This window comes from Drosophila santomea, chromosome 3L (assembly GCF_016746245.2).
Source record: "Drosophila santomea strain STO CAGO 1482 chromosome 3L, Prin_Dsan_1.1, whole genome shotgun sequence".
Taxonomy (NCBI): Eukaryota; Metazoa; Arthropoda; class Insecta; order Diptera; family Drosophilidae; genus Drosophila; species Drosophila santomea.
Window position 1 is genome coordinate 13,915,669 of NC_053018.2, and position 20,962 is coordinate 13,936,630.

A 20,962-nucleotide genomic window follows, 5' to 3' on the forward strand; every position below is an offset into this window, starting at 1 on the left:
GGTTAGTTTTCCCATCGTCGAGGGTTGACTGCATCCCATATTTGGAGTTCAGTTTTTTACGGCCGGCCTTGTTATTATTTTAATAAGCGACTTGATGTTGCTACTCAAAATGCTGCCACGTGTCCTGTGACACGGTGTCTTAGTTTGGGTTTGTGGGTGTGTCAAAGGCAAACAAAGCTAGACCGTTTTTTCTTTGTATATATAATTAATAGGGGACCCATAAGTACTGTCGGTGAGAAAGTGCAATGTGCGAGAAGTGTTCCGGGGGAGGGTACGCAAATGGGAAATCAGATTATCTCCGGCAGATAGCAGGACATGGACATGACAAAGGTCGGGAACAATTGGAACTTGAGAACTGCCTGCTGACGCCAGTAAGCTCTGTATGAAACATTATATGTTCATTATAAACTGGCACTGGCACTGGCACTGGCACTGGCACCCATTTGCTTATCACTGCCTCATTTTCACCTTCCTTCGGGTTCAGTTCGTCCTTTGTCCTTTGCCCTTCGCCCTCTGCCACCGGGAATCTGTGGCGCTGATTCCCTGTGATACCCACTTGAGCCTCGCAGATCCAAAAGTTTATTAAATATAAATTTATAACACGCACATGTGCCCCTTCACGTCAAACGGAAAACAAACAAAAGTCAAGTCTGCAGCCCTCTTCAACTGAGAGGAATGGAAAGTGAGAGAGTGAGAGAGTGCCACCCCAGGATCCTTCGGATGGCTGCTCCTTCTCGCCTTTGCCATAACTTAAATAAATATGCAAACATTTCGTCACATTCCACCCACGCCCACTTTTAATTTAAGCCCACTTAACACCTCATAAAACCGGCTACGTTCTGCCTGAATGAATGAATGGCTGAATGAGTGAATGACTGAATGAGTGAATAACTGAACGAATGTGCGAACGGGGGCGAAAGTGAGTGACTGACAGTTGCAGAGCTCTTCCACAGTTTAATATAAAATATACACATTTTATACATTTTAATTTTTGCATTTAACAACTTCCAAGCAATTAGCCCGAAAGGGTTGGTACTCCACCCCCCTCCTCAAGCACCCCTCTGCCCTCTAAACATTCCACCCTCTTTCGGATTCCTGCCTCTTGGTTGATTGCTACTTTTGGCAAATTAAACTTGAAAGTTGTAAAATTTCCCTTGTCATTGGCAAGGACACGTGCGTGTCAAACAGGCTGCAAGCCCCATTTCTCAACTCAACCCTTGTTGCTTGCCACCGATTTTGGTGAGGAATTGTGAGTGCGCATAGCTAAATTAAAATGTATATAAAGTTTATATATACATATATATCCATGTCCTTCTCGGCGGAATGACATTCAATCCAGCGTTTTTATTTCCGCTCTCATTGCACTGCAGTTGGTATCCTTTCGTCAGCATTGATTTGCGTGCTTTAGGCGCACAAAATTACCTCAATTCAGTGAAACAGATGTGGGCTCTGAGCCGGGCTGAACTGGGCTTCATTCGCAGGCCATAACAATTGCTGTTTATGCTGATTTTTATGCCCCCTCAAGACACACACTTTCCGCTCAGGTCTGGCTATGAATAAGTAAGTAAGCGGCGAGGATTCCTCCTGCCTTTGCCTTTGGTTTTGCCTCCACATTCAAATGTTGTCCTGCTCCGCCAGCTTATTTGCCATGTAATCTTAAGCGACAGGCATTTGTTTACTTATTTATGCACTTTCTCCACCGAACAGAAAACACACTCGAACTGTACTGAACTCTCAACTGAACTCCCTTTGCCCATAAAGGTTAGCAACTTAAAAATCACAATGGGGGCTTTGACTCTGCCATTAGATAAGATGTGAGTGTTTGGGGGTATCTCTTGCTTTATTTTTATGCGCTTCGTGTGAGATTTTTATTGTGTACACACACACATCCACACACACCGAACACACACTTACACATCCACACAGAGAAAAGAACTCAGAGACAGACGCTATCTCTGCCACGTTTGCTTTTATTATTTAATGGAGCACAAAATGCATTTCACTCGCCCGCTTATTTGCTTTCCTGCCGCCATCCTGATCCTTCGACTGCTTAGGCGTGCGGTTTCGTCCTTTGGGGGTGGATGTGGGCCAGGCAGGCATGCGAAATTAATAATTTATATATGAAAATGTGCGTTAAGAGCAGCAAAATGCGAGGCGAGTGGCGTAGAGTCTTGAGTCTTCGAGTGTTGGAGTCTGTTTGCCAAATGGCTCAGGACAGAGGCGTTAGGCTGTTTGGCAAGGTCATAAGTAGGACTTGCCGAGATTCCAACCACCCATCTCGTTCATCGTAATTTGCTTAATAAAACGCGGTGTGGCATATTGCATAAAATATAAGGCATTCCTTTTGTTTTCCTTTGTTTTTCCAGCGCCTTTGCGCAATTTGTAAATTGCAAACCAGATTTCTGCTCGAACATTCTCGCTGGCTGTCGCTTTTCATTTGAGACTTCAGCTGGAGAGTTGCACTTGGGGGCGGCAGGATGTCTGTCGGAAGGAGTCAAGTGGATGTTATGTGCATAAATTTCCACAGATCCCACATCCCAGATCCCAGACTCCGGGGAACTGGAATATCCGGGTATCCGGGAAGACTACCCGGCAAAAGGCCCTGCGGCTGGGAGTATTTTTATGGAGCAGCCAAATGTCAAATTTATGCATATGAATGTTTATGGCAGATCCAAGAGGGATTGCGATATGATAAGTCCCATAAAGTACGTTGATTTGCACATCCTGGCATACCCCTTGCTACCCTTTCAACTGCAGCAAAAGTGCTCAGTCACCTCTAGCAATTATGCCGCTGCCAACATCCGGCAAAAGTCAATTGAAGTTGTAATGAGAATTGAAATGGCCAGCAATTAAAGGTGATGGTGGGTATATATCCACCACCCGAGCAACCAGGATTGGGTGTCCAAACGCCCGATTTCGCCGCTTTTTTCCGTCGGTTTACGCATGCCGCAGGCTCAAACACTTTGCATAACATTAAGCAGCTTCACTTCAGTTTTTATTTCGATTCGGATTCAGATTCCCTTCCGTTCTCTCTTCTCTTCCGTTTTATTTTTTTGTGGGTCTCTGTGGTCGACCGCAGCTCCATAAAATATGCACCCAGACACACAACAAAGTGAAGTATGCAAAATGGAAGGCAAACAGTATGGAGAGGGGGCGTTTCTTTGGCATGGGGGGGTGTGGCAAAGCGCCTAAAAGCATATTTCAATTAAGCTATCACCTTGAATTATTCTCACGAGCACACCACACCACCCACACACACACACACCACCCACCCAAAGACAGACAAACACAGAAACCCATATACAAACAGCAGCGAGAGTTGTGCCTAAAAGCAGACTACTTTTTTATTTTTAATTTTAATGTTTTCATTCACCGCCAGCGGAGAAGGAGAACGTTAAAACCGCTCGTCAAAAATTTGCATTTAAATGAGGCGCAGAGGCGACTGACTGACGGGCCTGTTTCTCTGTTTCTCTGCTCTCCTTGAAAGTGGAAATTTTTATGATTGCGGTGACTGCCAAATTGTCAGTGGATTCACAGAGTGTGTGTGTGTGTATGCGTGGGTGTGCCCGCTGTGCATCTGTGTGTGTGTCTCTGCATAAAATGTAAATATACTCTGCTGTATGAGCGAGGGGTCAGTGAACACACAAAAGTCGTTTTGCAATAAGAGAGATAGCTTTATTGGATACTCCAGATCTGCAAAACTGCAAAGCAAGTCATATGCAATTTGAATCATGCTACATTTTTCTCTAATTTACAAAGCAAAAAACCTTTATCAGGCTTAAACCGTTCGAAAATCACAATTAGGAGGAAATTCCGGGCAAACCAGATGCGGAAACACAGCGCTCCTCTGTGTTGGTTATGCAGAAATTGCTCACACGCACACTCGCACACTCGCATTCTCAGACGTCGGTCCATCGTCATCCTTCATCCGGGGATTTCACTCCCTCTGCCTCGCCCACCCTCACACCCTTGCTCTCCCTCTTTTGGCCAAAAATTTTTGGCATAAATGCCATAAACAGTTTATTTAGCAACGGAAAATTAACTGCAGAATACTGCCAAGCCCCCTGGAAAAAAAGAATGTGTAAGAGGCACTGGCAGTCGTCTGTCTGCCACGGGAACGGATGATGCTACCCAAGTCAACACATATACATGGGTCTCTGCTCGGCGCAACTCAACTCGACGCTTTATGACGTTTTACTTCATGTGCAGCTTCATAATTAAGTGACTCCCGGGGGGTGGGATGAGTTCGCCCACCCAAACTAGCTCAAGATTCGGTGATGGGGGGTACGTGTGATGGGGGACGGGGAAGTGGTAGACACACACACACAGGGGAGCTTTTAGTTTTGAGCCACGTGAGTAGCATCATCGCTTTGGCTTCGCCTGAGCCATAAAAACAAGCCCCAAACGAGGTCAACTGAGGGCACTAAAATGCATTTGCTTTATATTCGTGTACACGTATATCTATTGGTCCTGGTGGAGGAAATGGAATGCCAAAGGATGTACAGTGAGGTGGTAGTGGTAGGTGGTAGGTGGTAGGTGGTAGGTGTATACATATACAGTTAAAGACGCACATAAAAAGTGTTAGCAGCTCGTTTTGTGTACTTACTAATTTGATGGCTGGTGGTATTAATGGATGATGGCAACTTACCTGCAAAGACAGACAAGGGAGAACACGGAAATGTTTAATATTAAGTGATATGGTAGTGCAGAGTAGTTAAGTAGTAAGTAGTAGGGAAAATTGGCTAAAGTATAATTAAGTCATTATGAGTGCTGAGGGGGGTGGAAAACGAAAACTGTAATTAAATATGATGGGCGATAAGAGAGAGAGCGCAGAGAACTGCGCCAAGCACTAAACCATATTTAATCCCCACTATCTCCGCAGCCAAAAACCCCTTTTAAAGACCGAGTCACAGGACCCGCTCAAGTTTCCCCCAAAAATTGATTATTGCAAACACTTTAACACGCCCAGGCACATGGCAATGTTAGCCCAGGGCGAAAGCAGAGAGAAAAAAATGTCATAAAAATTCTATTTTCGTATAAAATTTCGAAAGTAATCTAATAAATATTGATTTTCATTCGTCATCGCCAGCGACGATGGCAATGGCGATGGCGATGGCGATGGCGACGCTTGGCGACAACAACATCATCATCAGCACCACAGGGTCACTGGGATGGGCTGGAGTGGGTTTGGATGGATTCGTATGGCATCGAGTGGGTGGGGGGGATGGTTTGGGGATGGGATGGGCTGGTTTGGCAGTAGGTGGTGTGTAACCCTACACGGGGACACGACATCACGGAGCGCCACACAGGCGTAGTCAATAGTCGTTATTTGATATAGTCGCCAGACCAACAACAAGCTGGCCATGATGAAACGTGCCTGGGACCGCCGCCGCTGCCGTCGCCGCTGACCAGGACATCGACCAGGAGCAGGAGCAGGAGCTGACCGCACGTAGAGCGAGTCCTTTGGCTGCAAGGGATGAAATCATGCGCGCAACTCGTTTTCGGTCAAGCAAGCCAGAAATTGTGGGTGTGGAACTGGGCAGTGGGTGGCTTAAGGGTTTGCTGCGGGGGGGTGGACAGAAGGGAGGGCAGAAGTGAGGGCAAACAGTTCATTCAATCATTCAAATGTCCTTTGAACTATAAAAATACATGACACTAATAAAGAAAACGAACAAATGACACGACACCGAGCGCTCGCCAGTGGCAGAAGCTTCTAAAGCTCCAGAGGTGGAGCGGCCAAAATTGCTATTTAGAGCAATTTATAAGCATACTTTGAGGCGCCCCCACACCCTTAGCACACGACATTTGACATTTACGAGTGAGTCCAGCGCCCTCCATCCTTCCGTTCGCCTTCCTTCCCGTTCCCGTTCTCCTTTTATAGATCCTTGCCTCCACGACCACCATAAATTTTGTTGTAGCTATTTATTGCATTTTTATGTAAAATGATCCTAACGGTAAACCTATATACGTTTCTCCCTTTTTTTTTATACTTTTTAAAAGTTGTTTATGGGGCCACGAGAAATCGAATTGCCAGTCGTATTACACGAAGCCCACGCTGCACGAGAACAATTTAAGCAATTAAAGGTGTGCCACGTTACCTCTGCGATTCCTGTAGCTGATTTTTACAAGAATTTCCTATTTTCTATTTTCTATTCATTCGCACTGCTGCCTGTGCATACTTGCTGAGGCTTTGGCATGATTTATCTAGCATCTACCACGTCTGCACCGCATTTTTATGGCCATATGCTGAACTCTGCCCTCGATTGCCGTAACAATCGGCAAAAGCCACAACAACTGGGCACTACAACTGGAATGGCTGGTAAGGCGGTGGAGCTGGTGGAGCTGGAATTGGAGGACACAAATCAAAACAACGCACAGAGCGCCTAAAAAGCTGCTAAGGCCAGAGGATACGGCTCGGGGGCAGTAAACTACACGAAGGCTTTCTTCTTCGCCGCGTCTGGGCCCAGGCCCATGTAATCTCTGTTGACCATAAAGATTTATAGACTATTGTGTGTCGTTCACGCTGCCGCCGCAGCAGCGGCAGCAATGAAAGGAAACTTTTTGCAACTTAGCGCCAAACTTTATGCAATAATTTATATATATTGGGCGCGCGCGGTCTACGGCTATATAAAAATGGTCCAAGCAAAACAAAACCGAAAAAAAAGAAATATACAAAAATAAAAACAAAATAAAAAAATAGGATCAGAAAACGCAATGCCGACGACCTACACAAAAGGCATTACCCATAATAGTCGCAGGAGCAAACAAAGGACGAAGGAGCCACCGCAGCCGGCGTGAACGTAACGCGTGTAGCAACAAGGACGAAGGATGAGCAACTGCACAAGAACTTGATGGAGTAGTGCGGTGGAAGACATACACCTGCCAAGTCGAACTGATCATACTCTGGAGGATTCGCAAATAGAGGAAAGTTTCAACATCAAGTTCTTTATATCATCAGCAATAACAGATGATGGATAGAAATAAGCGGCGAACTGGGGCAAGTTGAAAGGTTTTAAAAACTTTAATGTCTAGCCTTTGGCAAAACTTGAAGTGTTCTTAACCCACCATCAGATATATTTTATGGCTTGCTATTAGAACTTAATTTAGCCACCACGAGGAGACTTCATTTTACTGCAAAATATCACAAGGAGACTTTGTTTTACTGCACATTTCAGAAATATACAATTTGTATTATTTAATGAGTGATTTTAAGTAGAAGCATATTTCCTTACACCTTATGTGCTTAATTTAGCAATTTTGGTATTGCTGCTGAGTGATTAACTCAATTGCATTGATCAAAGAAATTCCTTGATAACATCCTGCAATTATCCGAGAAAAAATCCAGGACACCCACGATCCTAAACAAGCGTGACCAGGCTTGCTGCATAGTGAGTTGGCCAGAGTTGGTTGTGGCGCGATAAAAAATTAAAAACTTGCTCCTCCGATACACCGCTTAGGTGTGTGGATCGCGGGGCAAGGAGTAAAGTGGAGTGGATGGGAATGGAGGTCCTGGCGAAACGGGAGAGCGCGCCAAGTGTAAAAAAGAAAAACTTTTCAATGAGTTTTTCCTGTCGGCATCGCCGGCGTCGTCCTCGGTTATGAGCCTGCCCCCCCTTTAAATACCACCCCCTCCCCCCGGGCGGTTTATTGTTGTTTGCGTTTTAAATAGACTCAAGTGTTGTTGGTAGCTGCCGGTTGCAGGCATTGTCTGAAGTGCGTTTGCTGCCGCGGCTCATTGTTGTTGCGCCTGGTGGCGGGATGCTGCACCCACTGCCACTGCCACTGCCACTGTTGTCCTGGGGACTCGAAATCAATCGATAGTTAATGGAAAATCGTTATTAATGAAAAGTTCGCATCCATCTCCTTCGCTCCCACAGTGGCAGCCGGCAATTGAGCGTTCACTGAGCCAAGGCAAAATGGTTGATAAAGTGCAGAAAGCGATAAAAACGAGGCAGAATGGGAGCAGCGAGAGAGAGCGCTACATTTAAGTAGCAAAGTTTTCCTTTTTTTTTTTGCTCCCTCGTAATTTCATTTGAGTGTGAAAAGTTGCACGCACATGGCAAAAAGTTGCGGGGGAAAAAGGCAACCCCTCCGTTTTTGTTGCTGCATATTTTCCAGAGCATAAATATTTTATGCATGCAACAAAGGCAGTCAAAACACAATGGCCAAAAAAGTTGGTGAAGGCGACTTGCTCTGTCTGTTTGTGAGGCATTTGCACCTCTAACAAAGCAGGGCTTCACTTCTTTTTTTTTTTTTTAGTACTTTTGATTGAGCTACCCGCAAAAGTTTTCCCTCTTTTCCATTCTTGCGTTTTTTTGGTTTTTCACAAATATATTTCGCATCCTTCACTTTCGATAGTTTAATGGCAGTTTAAGTAGTTTGACAGCGGTGTGCAAGGGGCACAAATAAATTGATTTGCTCCAGGAACTCATTACGACCGCATCGCGATGAGCCCGGATCACGCAGGACATAAATAAAGGATACCCTGTACGCGCTTCCTGGTCTCGGAATGGTTTTGTAATCACATCAGGCCGACTGGCCAAGCAAGGAGGAGTTGCACAATTTTTGGGGTGGCTGATTTATTGCAACAACAAAGTTTTATCATGCATATTTTATGCGTGTAAATGTTGCCGTCATAAAATTTCTCCTTCAAGAGGTCCTTCCGCACGCATGTGTGTGTGTGTGTGTGAGTGTGTGTGGGTGTATGTACGCATACAGGAGGATGTGGCAGGGTCCTTTATGCGTACGAGTTGTAATGGCGGCCAATAAAGCAGCCATTCAATGGCAGCAAATTGGCATTTTATTAGCGCAACCATTGCCAGCCAGCACAACAGCCCCTTTTACAGAACTCGCCTGAATTTGCCACTAATTTGGCTCGTACTTCGCGCGTATGTCATAATAAAAATGAGTGTTGAAAACTTTTAACAAACGACAAAATACCAGCCGCAGTTCCCGCCACCCGCATCGATCGATGATGTCCTGCCTGTGGGTGCGAGTGTGGGTGTGGGTGTGGGTGCTGGTGCAAAAGGATGTCGTCCTGCGCTTTGAGGTCGTCGTCGTTGTCGTCGCCGCCGCCGCCGTCGCAGCTACTGCCTCGGATTTCGCATCTAAGGCTGGGAGGGCATAACTCAAAGTTTACTCAAGTTACTTGCGCCAGCGACAAGACAGAAAACTTTGTACTTTACATCATTAAAAAGTTTCGCTTTCTTCGCTATTCCTTGCTCTCCCACTGTCTCTGTCTCTCTCGCTGTCTCTGTCTCTTTCTCTGATTCTGTCTCCGGTTTAGCAGTTCTTCCCGGGGCTTTCGCCTTTCTCGGCAACTTTTCCGGCCAAAGACTGACTCCACTGCGACTTTGATTGTGATTCAGGCTCCGACTGAGGAGCTTAGCAAATGTCGGTTGCCCATCAATCGGGCCAAAGGGAATCGCTTAATTTGTGCGAAGCGCAGGAATTTAAAAGCGGCGCTCCTTTGACCGCAACTGCTTACAGGGAATCCCTTGTCCTGCCAGAAAGGACGTGGCAAACAGGAAAAAAAAGAAGGAAGGGAAGAAAACTGCATACACTTAGGCGTGAGCTGGAATGCCCGTAATAAACGAGCGCGTAATAGAAAAAATCCCTGCCTCCTGGGTAGGCGAACAACAAATAAATAGTTGCAATGCTCCAGTTTGCTCTACGCTCTGGTTGGCTGCCTGCCACTGGCCACATTCTGGGCTAAGGGTTGTGGAAAAGGGGGCAGGGATGGGGCAACTGGGGGAGACTGGGGACTTCCCCTGGCTCATAGTTGGCAGCAGAAGCAGCAGCAGCAGCAGCAGCAGCAGCAGCAGAAGCGGCAGTAGTAGTTGTAGTCGTGCGGTGGTTGCCTTTTTGTGCCCATGCGCATGGAAAATAGTTGCACAAACTTGCACAGAGCAAAAAAAGAAACGAGAAAAAAAAGGATATAAACGAAGGCATGAAATGTACGGTTGTACGGGTTGAAAAAAGGACCAAGGGACTGCCAACAAAGGAGGAGGAGTTCCCCGGCTTAGAGTGTCCTGCTTTGTGTATCTTCTCAGGCACGTGGGTGGGTGGTTGGTTGGGTGTGTTGGTTCTGCATTGTCACTTGGCAAGTCTCCACCACCTCCGGCGAATGGCAGAAGATTTGCATAAAATTCCCAGTCTCGGACAGCACATGTGACTCTGGCAGCATGGTAGATGGGTAGATGGGTAGATGGGCCGATGGGCAGATGGTTAGATGTGTGCCATTAAAGTGTTGCGCCCTGGCAATTATTAAGTTTCACTCCTTTCTTTTTCTTGCCACTGCAACAATTGCAGTTGTTAGCCGCTCGGTTCCGCTCGCCGAGAATTATGTGCAGGGGCATGCACCGGCGAGCACAAGGCGGCGTATTAGTGACAATTTAGCGGGGTCCTCGGCTGCGGGAAAATGGGAAAATAGGAAAATAGGTGGCAATGCGTGTGCGTCGAGCGTTAAATTAAGCCTGGCTACAGGACAATAGAAGGTGCGACCAAGGACTAAAGAATAGTTAGCAAAAGCCCGGAAAATTGAATCTGGGTTAGGTGTAAGACAAAGGCTTGTGATCACAGGTGCTCCGCAGTAAGATCAAACTGTGTTTACAATTGGATGGAAAATCAGAATAAATATCTAAAGGCTTCTAAGAGAGTTAGACAAGCATATTCTTCTGCCATGTGATCCAATCTCCGCCCAAGACAAGCGGAATCAAAAGGAATGCAACATTAGTTGAGATTGGATAGTCAGCCCGCCTCGGATTCGTTTCCACTGTCGTTGGATAAATGATGCATATGCATTTCTATCTCCATCTCCATCTGCATCTCCAACTTCAGTTCCAGCTCCAGCTCCAGCTCCAGCTCCATCTCCATCTCCATCCGTGCTGCTCGCCGTCGCGAAATGGCATTTGTATCAGGGAGGTAGGTACATGTGTCATGTATTTTTTATATCCCTGCCAAACATAGTCTTTATGCTTTGACAAAATGTATACCATTTGCATATCCTCAGCTGTTGCAGGGCCCCCTGCCATTTCGCCTTCCATTTCGTATATTTTCCCTTGAAAAATGCAGCAAAAGCCAACGAACTGTAACTGGACGTCGTTTTCATCAATATCAATGGGTGAAAATCTCCTCCGCCCGCCACATTCGCATCCACATCCGCATCCGCATACTCATTTCTTTTGCTCCGCATTTTTCGTTTCACCAACAGAGTTGCAACATATGCTATGCTGCAAAAGTGGGCTGATGTGGGATAATGGGGTGTGTTTTTCGAAGGGGGCGGGGCAGGTCTGGTGTGGACAGCAGCGCTTTTGCAATACAACGCATCATTTTTATTGTTTGTCGGCTGCAAGAAAATAGCTGCAACACCAAAACCAACAACGACGTCTATTGAAAATAGAAAGCAAAATGCTGCAAGGCAGTACGCGGTGTGGCGGGGTGCATCGGAGTATCCGTTCGTGCTTTTGTATTTTTGAACCCAAAAATAGAAAAATGCAACTAACTCGAGCACACACAGTACGCGCAGAAAATCGAGAAAATAAACTTGAAATGCGCATTGAAGTGGCGGCATCTAATGCAGCCCAGCCGAAGGGGCAATGAATGGGGCGTTATGGGGTTACGGACAGACTATACATTTCTGAGTTCTGAGTTTCACTCCGGCACTCCCTCCATATTTCGTTCACTCTAAGATATGCACTTTGGCATTACAATTTCCCCTCTGTTCTCGCAATCAGTCTAAAGATTTGGCAGAGCTGTTCCTCATGTCTTGGGTAAGATATACATTTGATTAGGTTGGGATTTAAAGGGCCAGCAGGCGGAATTTAAAGCCACAGGGCAACAAGCTCTGAGCTCTTTAAGTTCAGATACTGTGCCCCCTCCTTTGTGCCACTAACGACATTATCAACAGAAACTACAACAACAGGAACAGCAACCGCATTTAACTATCGTACACTTCACTACCTAATAAGTCTCAATTAAATGTACATAAAGCATAACACCTTGTAACATTTGCATGTTTCAACCAACAAACTTGCCCCTAAACAACCCCCGCCCCCCCAATTTCCCCCTCGTCATCGTGTTTACTTGAACAACTTCGAAAACTTTCAGCACGCAAACCTTTAACAACAAACGCTGAATACAAAACCAGTGGCAGCAGCAGCAAAAAACGTATACAATCGTAAAACACCTGCTCACCCACCCAGCAGAGGCAAAAAGGAGAACTGTCATTCTGCCAGTGTGTCATTCAATCATTCCCTCATTAGTTCAGTCCCTGACATTGTCAATGTCATGGGGCGTTGTTCGATCGCACTTAAAGCTATTGGGTGTTTAGATTTTTTGGGCCAGGGAAATGCGCTTTAATGCTGAGGGTGTTGAAAAAAAGCGGCATCAAAAATGGCAAAAGTTCCCTTTTGAAAGGCACTTGAAAAAATTTAAGGAAATGAATTTTATTCAATGAAATGTAATATTTACACTTTTGATTTAAGGTACCGTATTAAACAAGTTTTTCAATATTTTTTTTGGGATAGTTTGTAGCTTAGATTGATATATTATTTCCGAATCACATTATTCAAGAAACTAAAATCCCTCCTCTAGTAAGGGTATTTCTTCGCTCTCCGCGTGCCTCGTTTGGCTTTCAATTAAATATTACTGGCTTGACTCGGACTGTCAGCCCCACTCCATGCATATCCTGGCCAGGACCCTCAGCCACTTTCCACCTCCCACCGCCCACTTCCAATTTCCCATTCGCATTGCATGCGTGCGTTTCAAGTGGCTGTTGCTGTTCTGGCCCGCTTCCTGTCGTAAATAAAGTGGAACTCGGTTTTGGCAACTCCCACACAGGTTGTGCCACCCTTAATGAATACGACATTATTTTTTATGAGCTGTCAAACACTATTTTCCATACATTTCTTCTCCTTCGGCTTCTTGCCTGCCGCTTTTCTTTTTTCACCCACTCGAGAGGCTCATTCCAAGTTTCCTTTTGCCATTTTTATTTATCGCCCTCGAGTGTTTGGTGTTTGCTGTTGGTTTTTGTGTGCGCCCCGTGTGGTTGTGCGGTTATTGTTATTATTTATATTATTTTTGATAAATGTTTTTGGGAAATTTGTATTTTATTGGTTGTTTATCGACAATTAGCGGTTTTGTGTGCCGAGTTTCCTTTTGCATAATGTAAACAATATGTAAACAGTCGGCTTATTCTCCTTCCTCCTTTCGCTGCCTTGTTGATTTATTTGCCAAGTAGAAAAACAATAAGGAAAGTGGCAACTTGAAGAGCAAATATCAATAAGGTTAAGGATGTAGTAGCAGCTAGTAATTAGGGTACACAGAAAATGGAAACTGCAGAGAAAAACTGGGCTATATACGCAGAGGACCGTAAGCATTCTGCATAAATAATAAACAGAAATACAATTTATTGTTCACAAAGAAGAAGAAGGCAAAGAAGGCGAAAAGTCGAAAGCTAAAGGCCTCTTCATGCGGTTTTGCACTTCGGCAGAGGCATTAAAAAGTATGCAAAGTGTATATACACCGTGTATATAGTGTATGTGGATGCACGGGGAGAGGGGGGGAGGGTTTATCGGTCGGTTGGTTGGTTGGGAAAAGCATCTGGAAAATTTGTTCACATGACGCACGCAGCTGCCGGCGCTGCAAAGTGCGAGATTTTCCTTCGCTTTGCCCATTCTCGTTTTTTTGGTATTTTTGCGCTTTTGTTTACATTTTGATTCAGCTATTTTCAGAAGCCATAAACAAAACAAAGGAAAACGTGCAGAAGCCCAAGAACAGGCGGAAAAGAGCAGAAGGCAATCGAAGTCGGAAAATATATAAGTATATATGTATTATAAGCATATATATATCGGGGGAAACCTAATGAGCTGTGCAGCTTTTGAAGTTGCCTCATTACGGAGATCGAATTGAACGGAATCGAACATCGATCGATAGTCAAATGGAAGACCCACAATTAAGGCAGGCAGCCATAGATAAGACCTGGCCTCACGGACTCGTGGAATGGGCATGCACGCTCGAGGGTGTGCGTTAATCACGCAAGTAATTCTAATGCCCGACCCCTCTACCGCGCTCCTGCTCCATTGCGATAAGTTTTCCGCCGCCCGAATGGGGGTGAGTTTTCCCGTTTTCCCTCTCGCCTGTTTTTCCGCTTTCCTGCTGGCACAAAGCATAATCAGCGCTGAACATGCCAAGCACAACAAAAGAACCAAAGACTGCTGTTCGCTCTGAGGGTTCGGGGGTGCAGTCTGCGCTCGCTGTTAACAAAGCTATAAAACTGTCACCTCTCATAATCAAGAAACTCAAATTAAGGCAGAGAGCCAGGTCCGAGTCGCGTGTCTTTCGCCATACATAATAAAAATTTAAATCATTTCAGCCCAGCATAGCGGAATTGAGAACTAAAAAGGATTTCATTAGTAGTTTTTCCAGGGGGAATCGTCTTCAACGGAAAGTAAATGAGTTCATTGGCGCAGTGATTGAGAACTTCCTTTAAAGGTTCCCGTTGATTTGGTGACCATTTATCGGAGTGAGCTCTTTATTACTAACCAGGATTATAAATATTTCAGAAAATTGTATGTATTTAATATTTATTTTGTACTTATTTCAATTTCATATCATCAATTTTCAAGCACATTTCCTAATCAATTTCAAGCACATTCCCATAATGGATAACATTCCCCTGACCCTTTCGTTGTTGTCCCATGAAAGTTTCATTGGCTGGCCAATTTTCGCTTCGTCGTCCTTTGCCGTGGCTCCTTGAATAGTATTTATGATTATTACGCTGGGCAATTTGCCGACTTAAGCAATTACCAGCAAGCCAACAAAAGGCGTTGGCGCTTTTCAATATTTATACGCCTGTCACCCCCACCTCCCCTCCGCTCCCCTCGCAGCAATACCACTCCCATTTTCCTTTGGGCCCGTCTAATGGTATGTAAATGCTTGACGGCTTACAAAACACCGAGCCAAGCATAACAAAAGGCGACCACAACCCGTTATTATTATTGTTGCATACGTCAAGGCGTTCGCGCTGTGAGGTCTGTCTTGTTCCTGGTTCCTTGTTTTCCCTGCGACTTTTTGTTTCTGCTTCTGCTTTGTTTTCTCAAGTAATTTGCAGTGGCATGTAATTTAATACGCTGCATGTGTGAGTGTATCTGAGTTCTTGTGTGTATCTGTGTGTTAGCCTCGGCGAGCTGTTGAATGCGGTGGCCCCAGGTGGGCAATTGTGGGAGGGGCCGTCAAAAGGTAGGTACATTATGCCAGCGGCTGACAAGCCGGGGACTCCTTCATTCGGACTCCTCAAGATTATTGGTTTCAAGGGTAAAATTATGAAATGAAGTGGAAAATTAAGTGTATGATTGTGCCAAGTGGCAACTGGCAAGAAAGCGCTGTCAAAGGAGAGGAGATTCCAAGTGGAAGGGCATAGTCTCTGAAGGTTAATGATAAAAGGGTACTGATGAGCGGAACTAAATGGAATGCGGCTAGCTGGATTTAAATGATAATATAAGGTATATTCCTTATAGCAAATAGCTTTGAAACAATGTATTTTATGAACACTTCTATAAAGTAAAGCTACTACAAAGTGTTATGTGCATTTTAGGAACCAATCTGCTAAAATTACCTTTAAAGAAACTTTTTGTGTTGGTGTATTAGCGTGTGCCTTTACTATCAGTCCAACAATAAAATCAGTCTACTAAGATTGCCGCAGTTAGCTTTCCCAAAAGAAAACTAACTTGCGACCGAAGGATATAACTTCCAGCGGAAAGTTCGTGTCTCTGACTCATGGCCCAAAATGCAAGAGCCCCAGCTCGAAATGAAATGAAAGCACAGAAAAGAAAAGGACCCCAACAGAACTGTGTCAACGACTTTGCTCCACTTAACCATTTAACGAGCAAGTTAGCTAACACGTAATGCCAGCAACCAAAAACAACTACAACTGAGCAGCAACAAAAGGATGTGGAAAAATTCAAAACAAGTGGCACAAAATATTGAACAACAATAGGATGAAGCAGGACCGAGAGCAGCGAAGCAACAGAGAACGCATGTGTCATCATTAGAATAGAAGGAGAGTAAGGATAACGCGGAGCGAAGGACTTTCGAACATCCCTGCCAAGGATAAGAGCAGACAGGACTCGCTGGCCGGAGAGCGGGCGTCACTGGGAGGACAGGACGCGGGACGCACGCACAAAGGACAACAAAGAACGCCGGCGACGTCATCTAACGCAGTACGCAGCACACAGCACGCACCACCCAACCACCCGCAGCACCACCCTCTTCTTTTAGTGTGGTGTTTGGCTGTGCAACCCCCATCTACATGTACGCCTGATCCTAGACAGCCACCACCATAAAAGTGAAATACACAATGAAATTTACGCAATATCCCCGAGTAACAGACTTTTCTGCGTTGGCGTTGTAATAAAATCAAAAAAATAGGGAATATATATAATGGGCAATGGGGAATGTGGAATGGAGAATGGTGAATAAGGGAAAAGAGGGTGACAACTGGGGCAACATCAGCAACAACAACAACAACAAAAACATATGATAAAGCAGTCAGCTGAAAGTGAAACAGATAGATAGATATGGGGGCCAAAGAGGGAACTGAATGTAGTTACTCAACGCAACAGAAATAAATGTAAATCCGATTAGAATTTAAGGTTCTTTTTGCTTTTCACAAATTCCACAAAGCTGGCTGACAACTTTGGGAAAATCATCCAGACTAAAAGGCGAGTGAATGGAAAAGTTGATAAATCAATATGTAGGTTAAAGATGCGTCCATATGGTTAAAGACTAAAATCGGTTTGAAAAGAGAAAGCCAGATAAAAGGATATCGGCAGAGCTCAATAAAAATAAATCACAATCTATTGTCGTTTGATTGAGGGATTTATGATTCTAATTACGGAAAAATTAATATTTTATTTTTCCCTAATTGACACACTACTCTATTTGTATAATAAAATGCTCTTTAAGCACAAAAAATCAATCTCCAGCTTTTTTTTTATACTAACAATATTTACAATTCTTTTAAAATTATTTATTTACAAAACTACATTTTGCAATTATTGGACAGGTAATAAATGACATTAATATTTCAACTTTTAAATACCAAACGTTAAGTCAAAAACTATTAAAATTAATAAAAAGTTAAAATTATGAAACTATTTAACACTTTTTTACTCAAATTATTTAATTATCTAAACTTTATCATACAAAAACACAATTTCTTTACTTTGCTATTCACAATTTTCATAATTTTTTGGAAAAACGACTCATACTCATACGACTCAGGAACGAAGAAAACATCAAGTAACCGGATTTTTCACACTTATTTTCTTTTCGCTGGGAGTCAAATTTAATCTTTCATCCAATCGTAGTCTACTTTTTGGACATTCTTGCATTTCTTTTCTCTGCAGGACACGGGGCTCTTTAAGTCGGGACCAGTGGACTCGTGACAAAGAAACGAGATGTTGGTCACTGTGTAGATTGCGGTGTGTTAATGGCCACGAGACGCAGACAGTCGGAACGGGAGTCACATTGACCTACACACACACACACACAGACGCACTGATTTCGAGTTTTGCGCAAAAAAATTGTAACCGCAATCACCCATACACACGCATACAAACGCACACTGTGACAGAGAGGACGACACACAGACACTGGGAATGATTAATTGTCAAAATATGTTGAGCAAAGCCAAAGGCACGGTTGTAAAAAAAAGAGAGGAAGAGCGTCACAACAACATAATAAAAAGTGCGTTAGTGTGTGCGGCGATGTATGCATATGTATTTGTATTAAGTTGTCATTACGTGACTGCGGACAACAAGATTTATTATCATTTTTGGCCCCATCGACCGCCCCGCCCCCCCAGCACTCCCCCCTCTTGTCCTGCGGTGTAAAAATTCATTTGGACTCTCGATTTTGATACTCACAGTAACTTGTTGAGCAAACTCAACCTTCGGCTGGCCGACCAATTCAATAATATGAACCATATGGAACGATTTGCTCTTGGACGTGGCGCCTTTGCGAGAAAAAATTGTTAACGATTTTCACCGATTCTGTGGGAAGCTTTTCGTAAATCTTCCTCTGTGAATGACCGTTGTTTATTTGTCTAAGTTTTGTTTCTTTTTAAATTTGTATCTCTTGAATAATTCTTTTGATTACTTTTAAGCACTTTTTGAAAGTTTCGTTTCGGTTTTTCACTTGAACTGTCTGCTCTGTTACTCTGTACTGGTTACTTATTGATTTTAATGTATTTTCGTGTGGTTAGCCGTCTATAATGTGTGTATGGCTTAGTGTTTATTATAATTTATCTTATCTGTATTTTCCAGTGTTTAAACACACGCGAGTACTTTTCTATCTCTTTTTCTTTCTCTCTGATCTAAAATCGAATTAGAATTTGTGTTTTGTGAATATTAGGTTGTGTTTACTGTAAGCATGGGTAATTCAATGATTTTCCGAGTACAGTTGGCTTGGAAAATTCTCTTGCCTGTGAGTTTAATTGCTTGGAATTAAGGTGAACGCCGAGAATGGCAAGAAAATCTATCTGGGTAAATATTTATTAATGTATTTATTGTTTTTGGCAAAGCAAAATGATTTATCATTTTTATTCAGTGCACAAACGTGCTTGTGAGAAGGTCAAAGTAGAAAATATGGAAATTTTCCGAAAAAGTGTAAATTCATTCATAGGTTTTCAAATTAGTTTAAAGTTCAAAGAGCAAATGAACACACGTTTTCACAGTGCACAAAAATGAATTTCGAAACACTTCACAAATGACCAATCGTCTACTTTCAAGCACTTTAATAAAAATATTGAACCAATATTCCAGCAAACATTTCACATCGACTTGGAACAAAAATGTAAAACTCTTCAAAGGCATATTTACTTTATAAAATCACTCCAGAAATTAAAGCCACCTCCCATGAATATAAAAAATTAGTAATGCGATTAACGACCATTTCAACACTCATCGATAATCAAACTTATTTCGCTATTGGGCCGGAGAAAATAATTTACTGTGAGTGTGGACGCTTTGGGCCACATCAAAGCGGCAGTAAAACATTTTAACCAACTGAAAAATTTCTACCAAATACTGAAAAAGCAATAGCAAATCGCTGGCCAAAGAAAGGAAAATCATGCTCTGCTGGCCAAAAATCATTAAGAGCAATGCATATTCAATTAACAGGGCCATATATATTGGCAACTAGCACTGGCACACAACTACACTTAGAATACAACAAAATACAGCGAAATACAGCAAACAGAACAGATTTTGGCGAAAAATGGTTTCAATGGGATCGAGTGATGGAGAATTGAAATCGGAATGCCATGGAGATGGAAACGAAATTATGGAATGCTCAAAATATTCAAATTCAATGTGAGAAACGCTTTTGGCTTGGTTTGCTTTAGTTTGGTTGGCTTTTTGGGCCAAAATTTTAATTGAAAATGTTTTCGTGTGCTGCGAGCGTGAAACAATTTTCGTTCGTCTGTTTATCTGGGCGAATTGAAAAAAATACATCGAGAATAAAGCAGAGCGTGGAAATATTTCCAAAAAGTAAACCTCAGGAAAAGAGAGAATAAAGAAAAAAACAACCTGATCGGCAATTGGGTTTTACTCTCAGTGCCCAGTTCTGTTTGGAAATTTCGTTGTTTACAAATTGTTTCTAATTATTTTCGGGTTTGTTTATCATGGCAGTCGGTCTATTTCTGGAGCTAATGTTAATGATGCTGATGGAGAGATTTAACAGGAATTGAGTTCTAATAAGTCAGGAGTATCATCTATGGGTGATACATACGAGTATGTATTTTGGAGCATAGGTTTTTGGGATTCAGGGTGATCTTAGTGTTAATTGCCCTTGCTTACAGATTTAACAGTTATATATTTGAATTAGTTGTAGCTTGTTTTGTGTTATGGGATTTGAGTAAACGAATTGTTGTAAACTTTGTTTGCGATTTTTGTGGCGAATTTGATTTGATTAAATTGGCTGTTATATTTGTAATATATATTTTTGAAGCGAATTGAAATTTTTAATTTTAATTGGTTGATTTTCTTTGGTTTGGTTTGGTTTTTTAATTTGTTTGGTTTTGTTTTGGTTTTGCTTAAATCTTTTTCATTGAATATTCGTAATTTGTATTATCGCTGCGTTTCAATATGCGTTTCTGAATCGAAGAACAAATGTCACACGACAGTCGACGAGAACTATACGAAATATTCCGACTTAACTACACAGAACTCAATATCATACTGAAAAAGGACGGCGCTTACAACGGCGTCCAGAGCCCCAAAGATCCGAACCGAACCGAACCCGAGCCCGAACAAGTCCCTCGTCCGAACCCGAACCCGAATCGCACCGAACTTACGCCCACCCGACCAATTCGAACCAGCAGCGAACGCAACAGCCCAACACGCCGGCAAAACAACAACGCTCACACGTTCGAGGTGGAAAACGTTTGTGTGGGCGGTGGGTGGTCCACCCTCATGGCCACTCGGCACATTTCCCGAGCGTTGCGACCGTTTCGAGCGTTGCATCGAACATGTGTGCTGTCGAACAGGCACGCGGCGAGCATTCATAGCCGAAGCATTGTATGCTCTACCGGATCTGCTGGGGTTGTAACCTCGAGGAGTGGGGTGGGGGGTGGTTGCTGCCACTGATAATGGCTCGCTTGTTGCTCGCAAGTTCGCTTCGCTTGATAGTTCTGATAGCAGCCTAGCCAGGATCCCCAGCTGAAAGCCAACCCAATCGAACTAGAAGACCCAATCGCGCTACTTTGGTGCATAACAAACGCCACAACGGCAAACACACCGAATAGCGGCACTCTAGCAGTGGAGCAGGCTGGAAAACCCAACAAGGCCTAAAGGGAAAACCCCCGAACTGGAGGTTTCGGGGGGAATCGTGACTCGTATCGTGTTAGCCGATTCCGATGCCGATTCACGCGCAGGCGAGGCTCTCTCGCTAGCGCCCTCTC

At 43.6% G+C, this 20,962-nt stretch overlaps 1 protein-coding gene across 26 annotated transcripts in view; it reads right to left on the bottom strand.

Annotated features, from left to right (window-relative positions):
* The window catches only part of LOC120447893 (CUGBP Elav-like family member 4), a 128,159-nt gene extending 108,147 nt beyond the window's left edge, over nt 1-20,012 (bottom strand). For 7 of the 26 annotated variants that reach the window (XM_039629532.1, XM_039629530.2, XM_039629524.2 and 4 more), the window contains exons 1-3: nt 19,860-20,005; nt 17,928-18,376; nt 4,607-4,648 (exon numbers count right to left, since the gene is read on the bottom strand). In XM_039629532.1, the coding sequence (XP_039485466.1) occupies nt 4,607-4,648; nt 17,928-17,987 (102 nt within the window). In that variant the 5' untranslated portion in view covers nt 17,988-18,376; nt 19,860-20,005. Of the gene's footprint in view, nt 1-4,606; nt 4,649-17,927; nt 18,377-19,859 lie in introns of all 26 variants that reach the window. The other 19 variants (XM_039629528.1, XM_039629518.2, XM_039629515.1 and 16 more) reach the window with 5 other exon arrangements.
* Nucleotides 20,013-20,962: the final 950 nt, after the last annotated feature.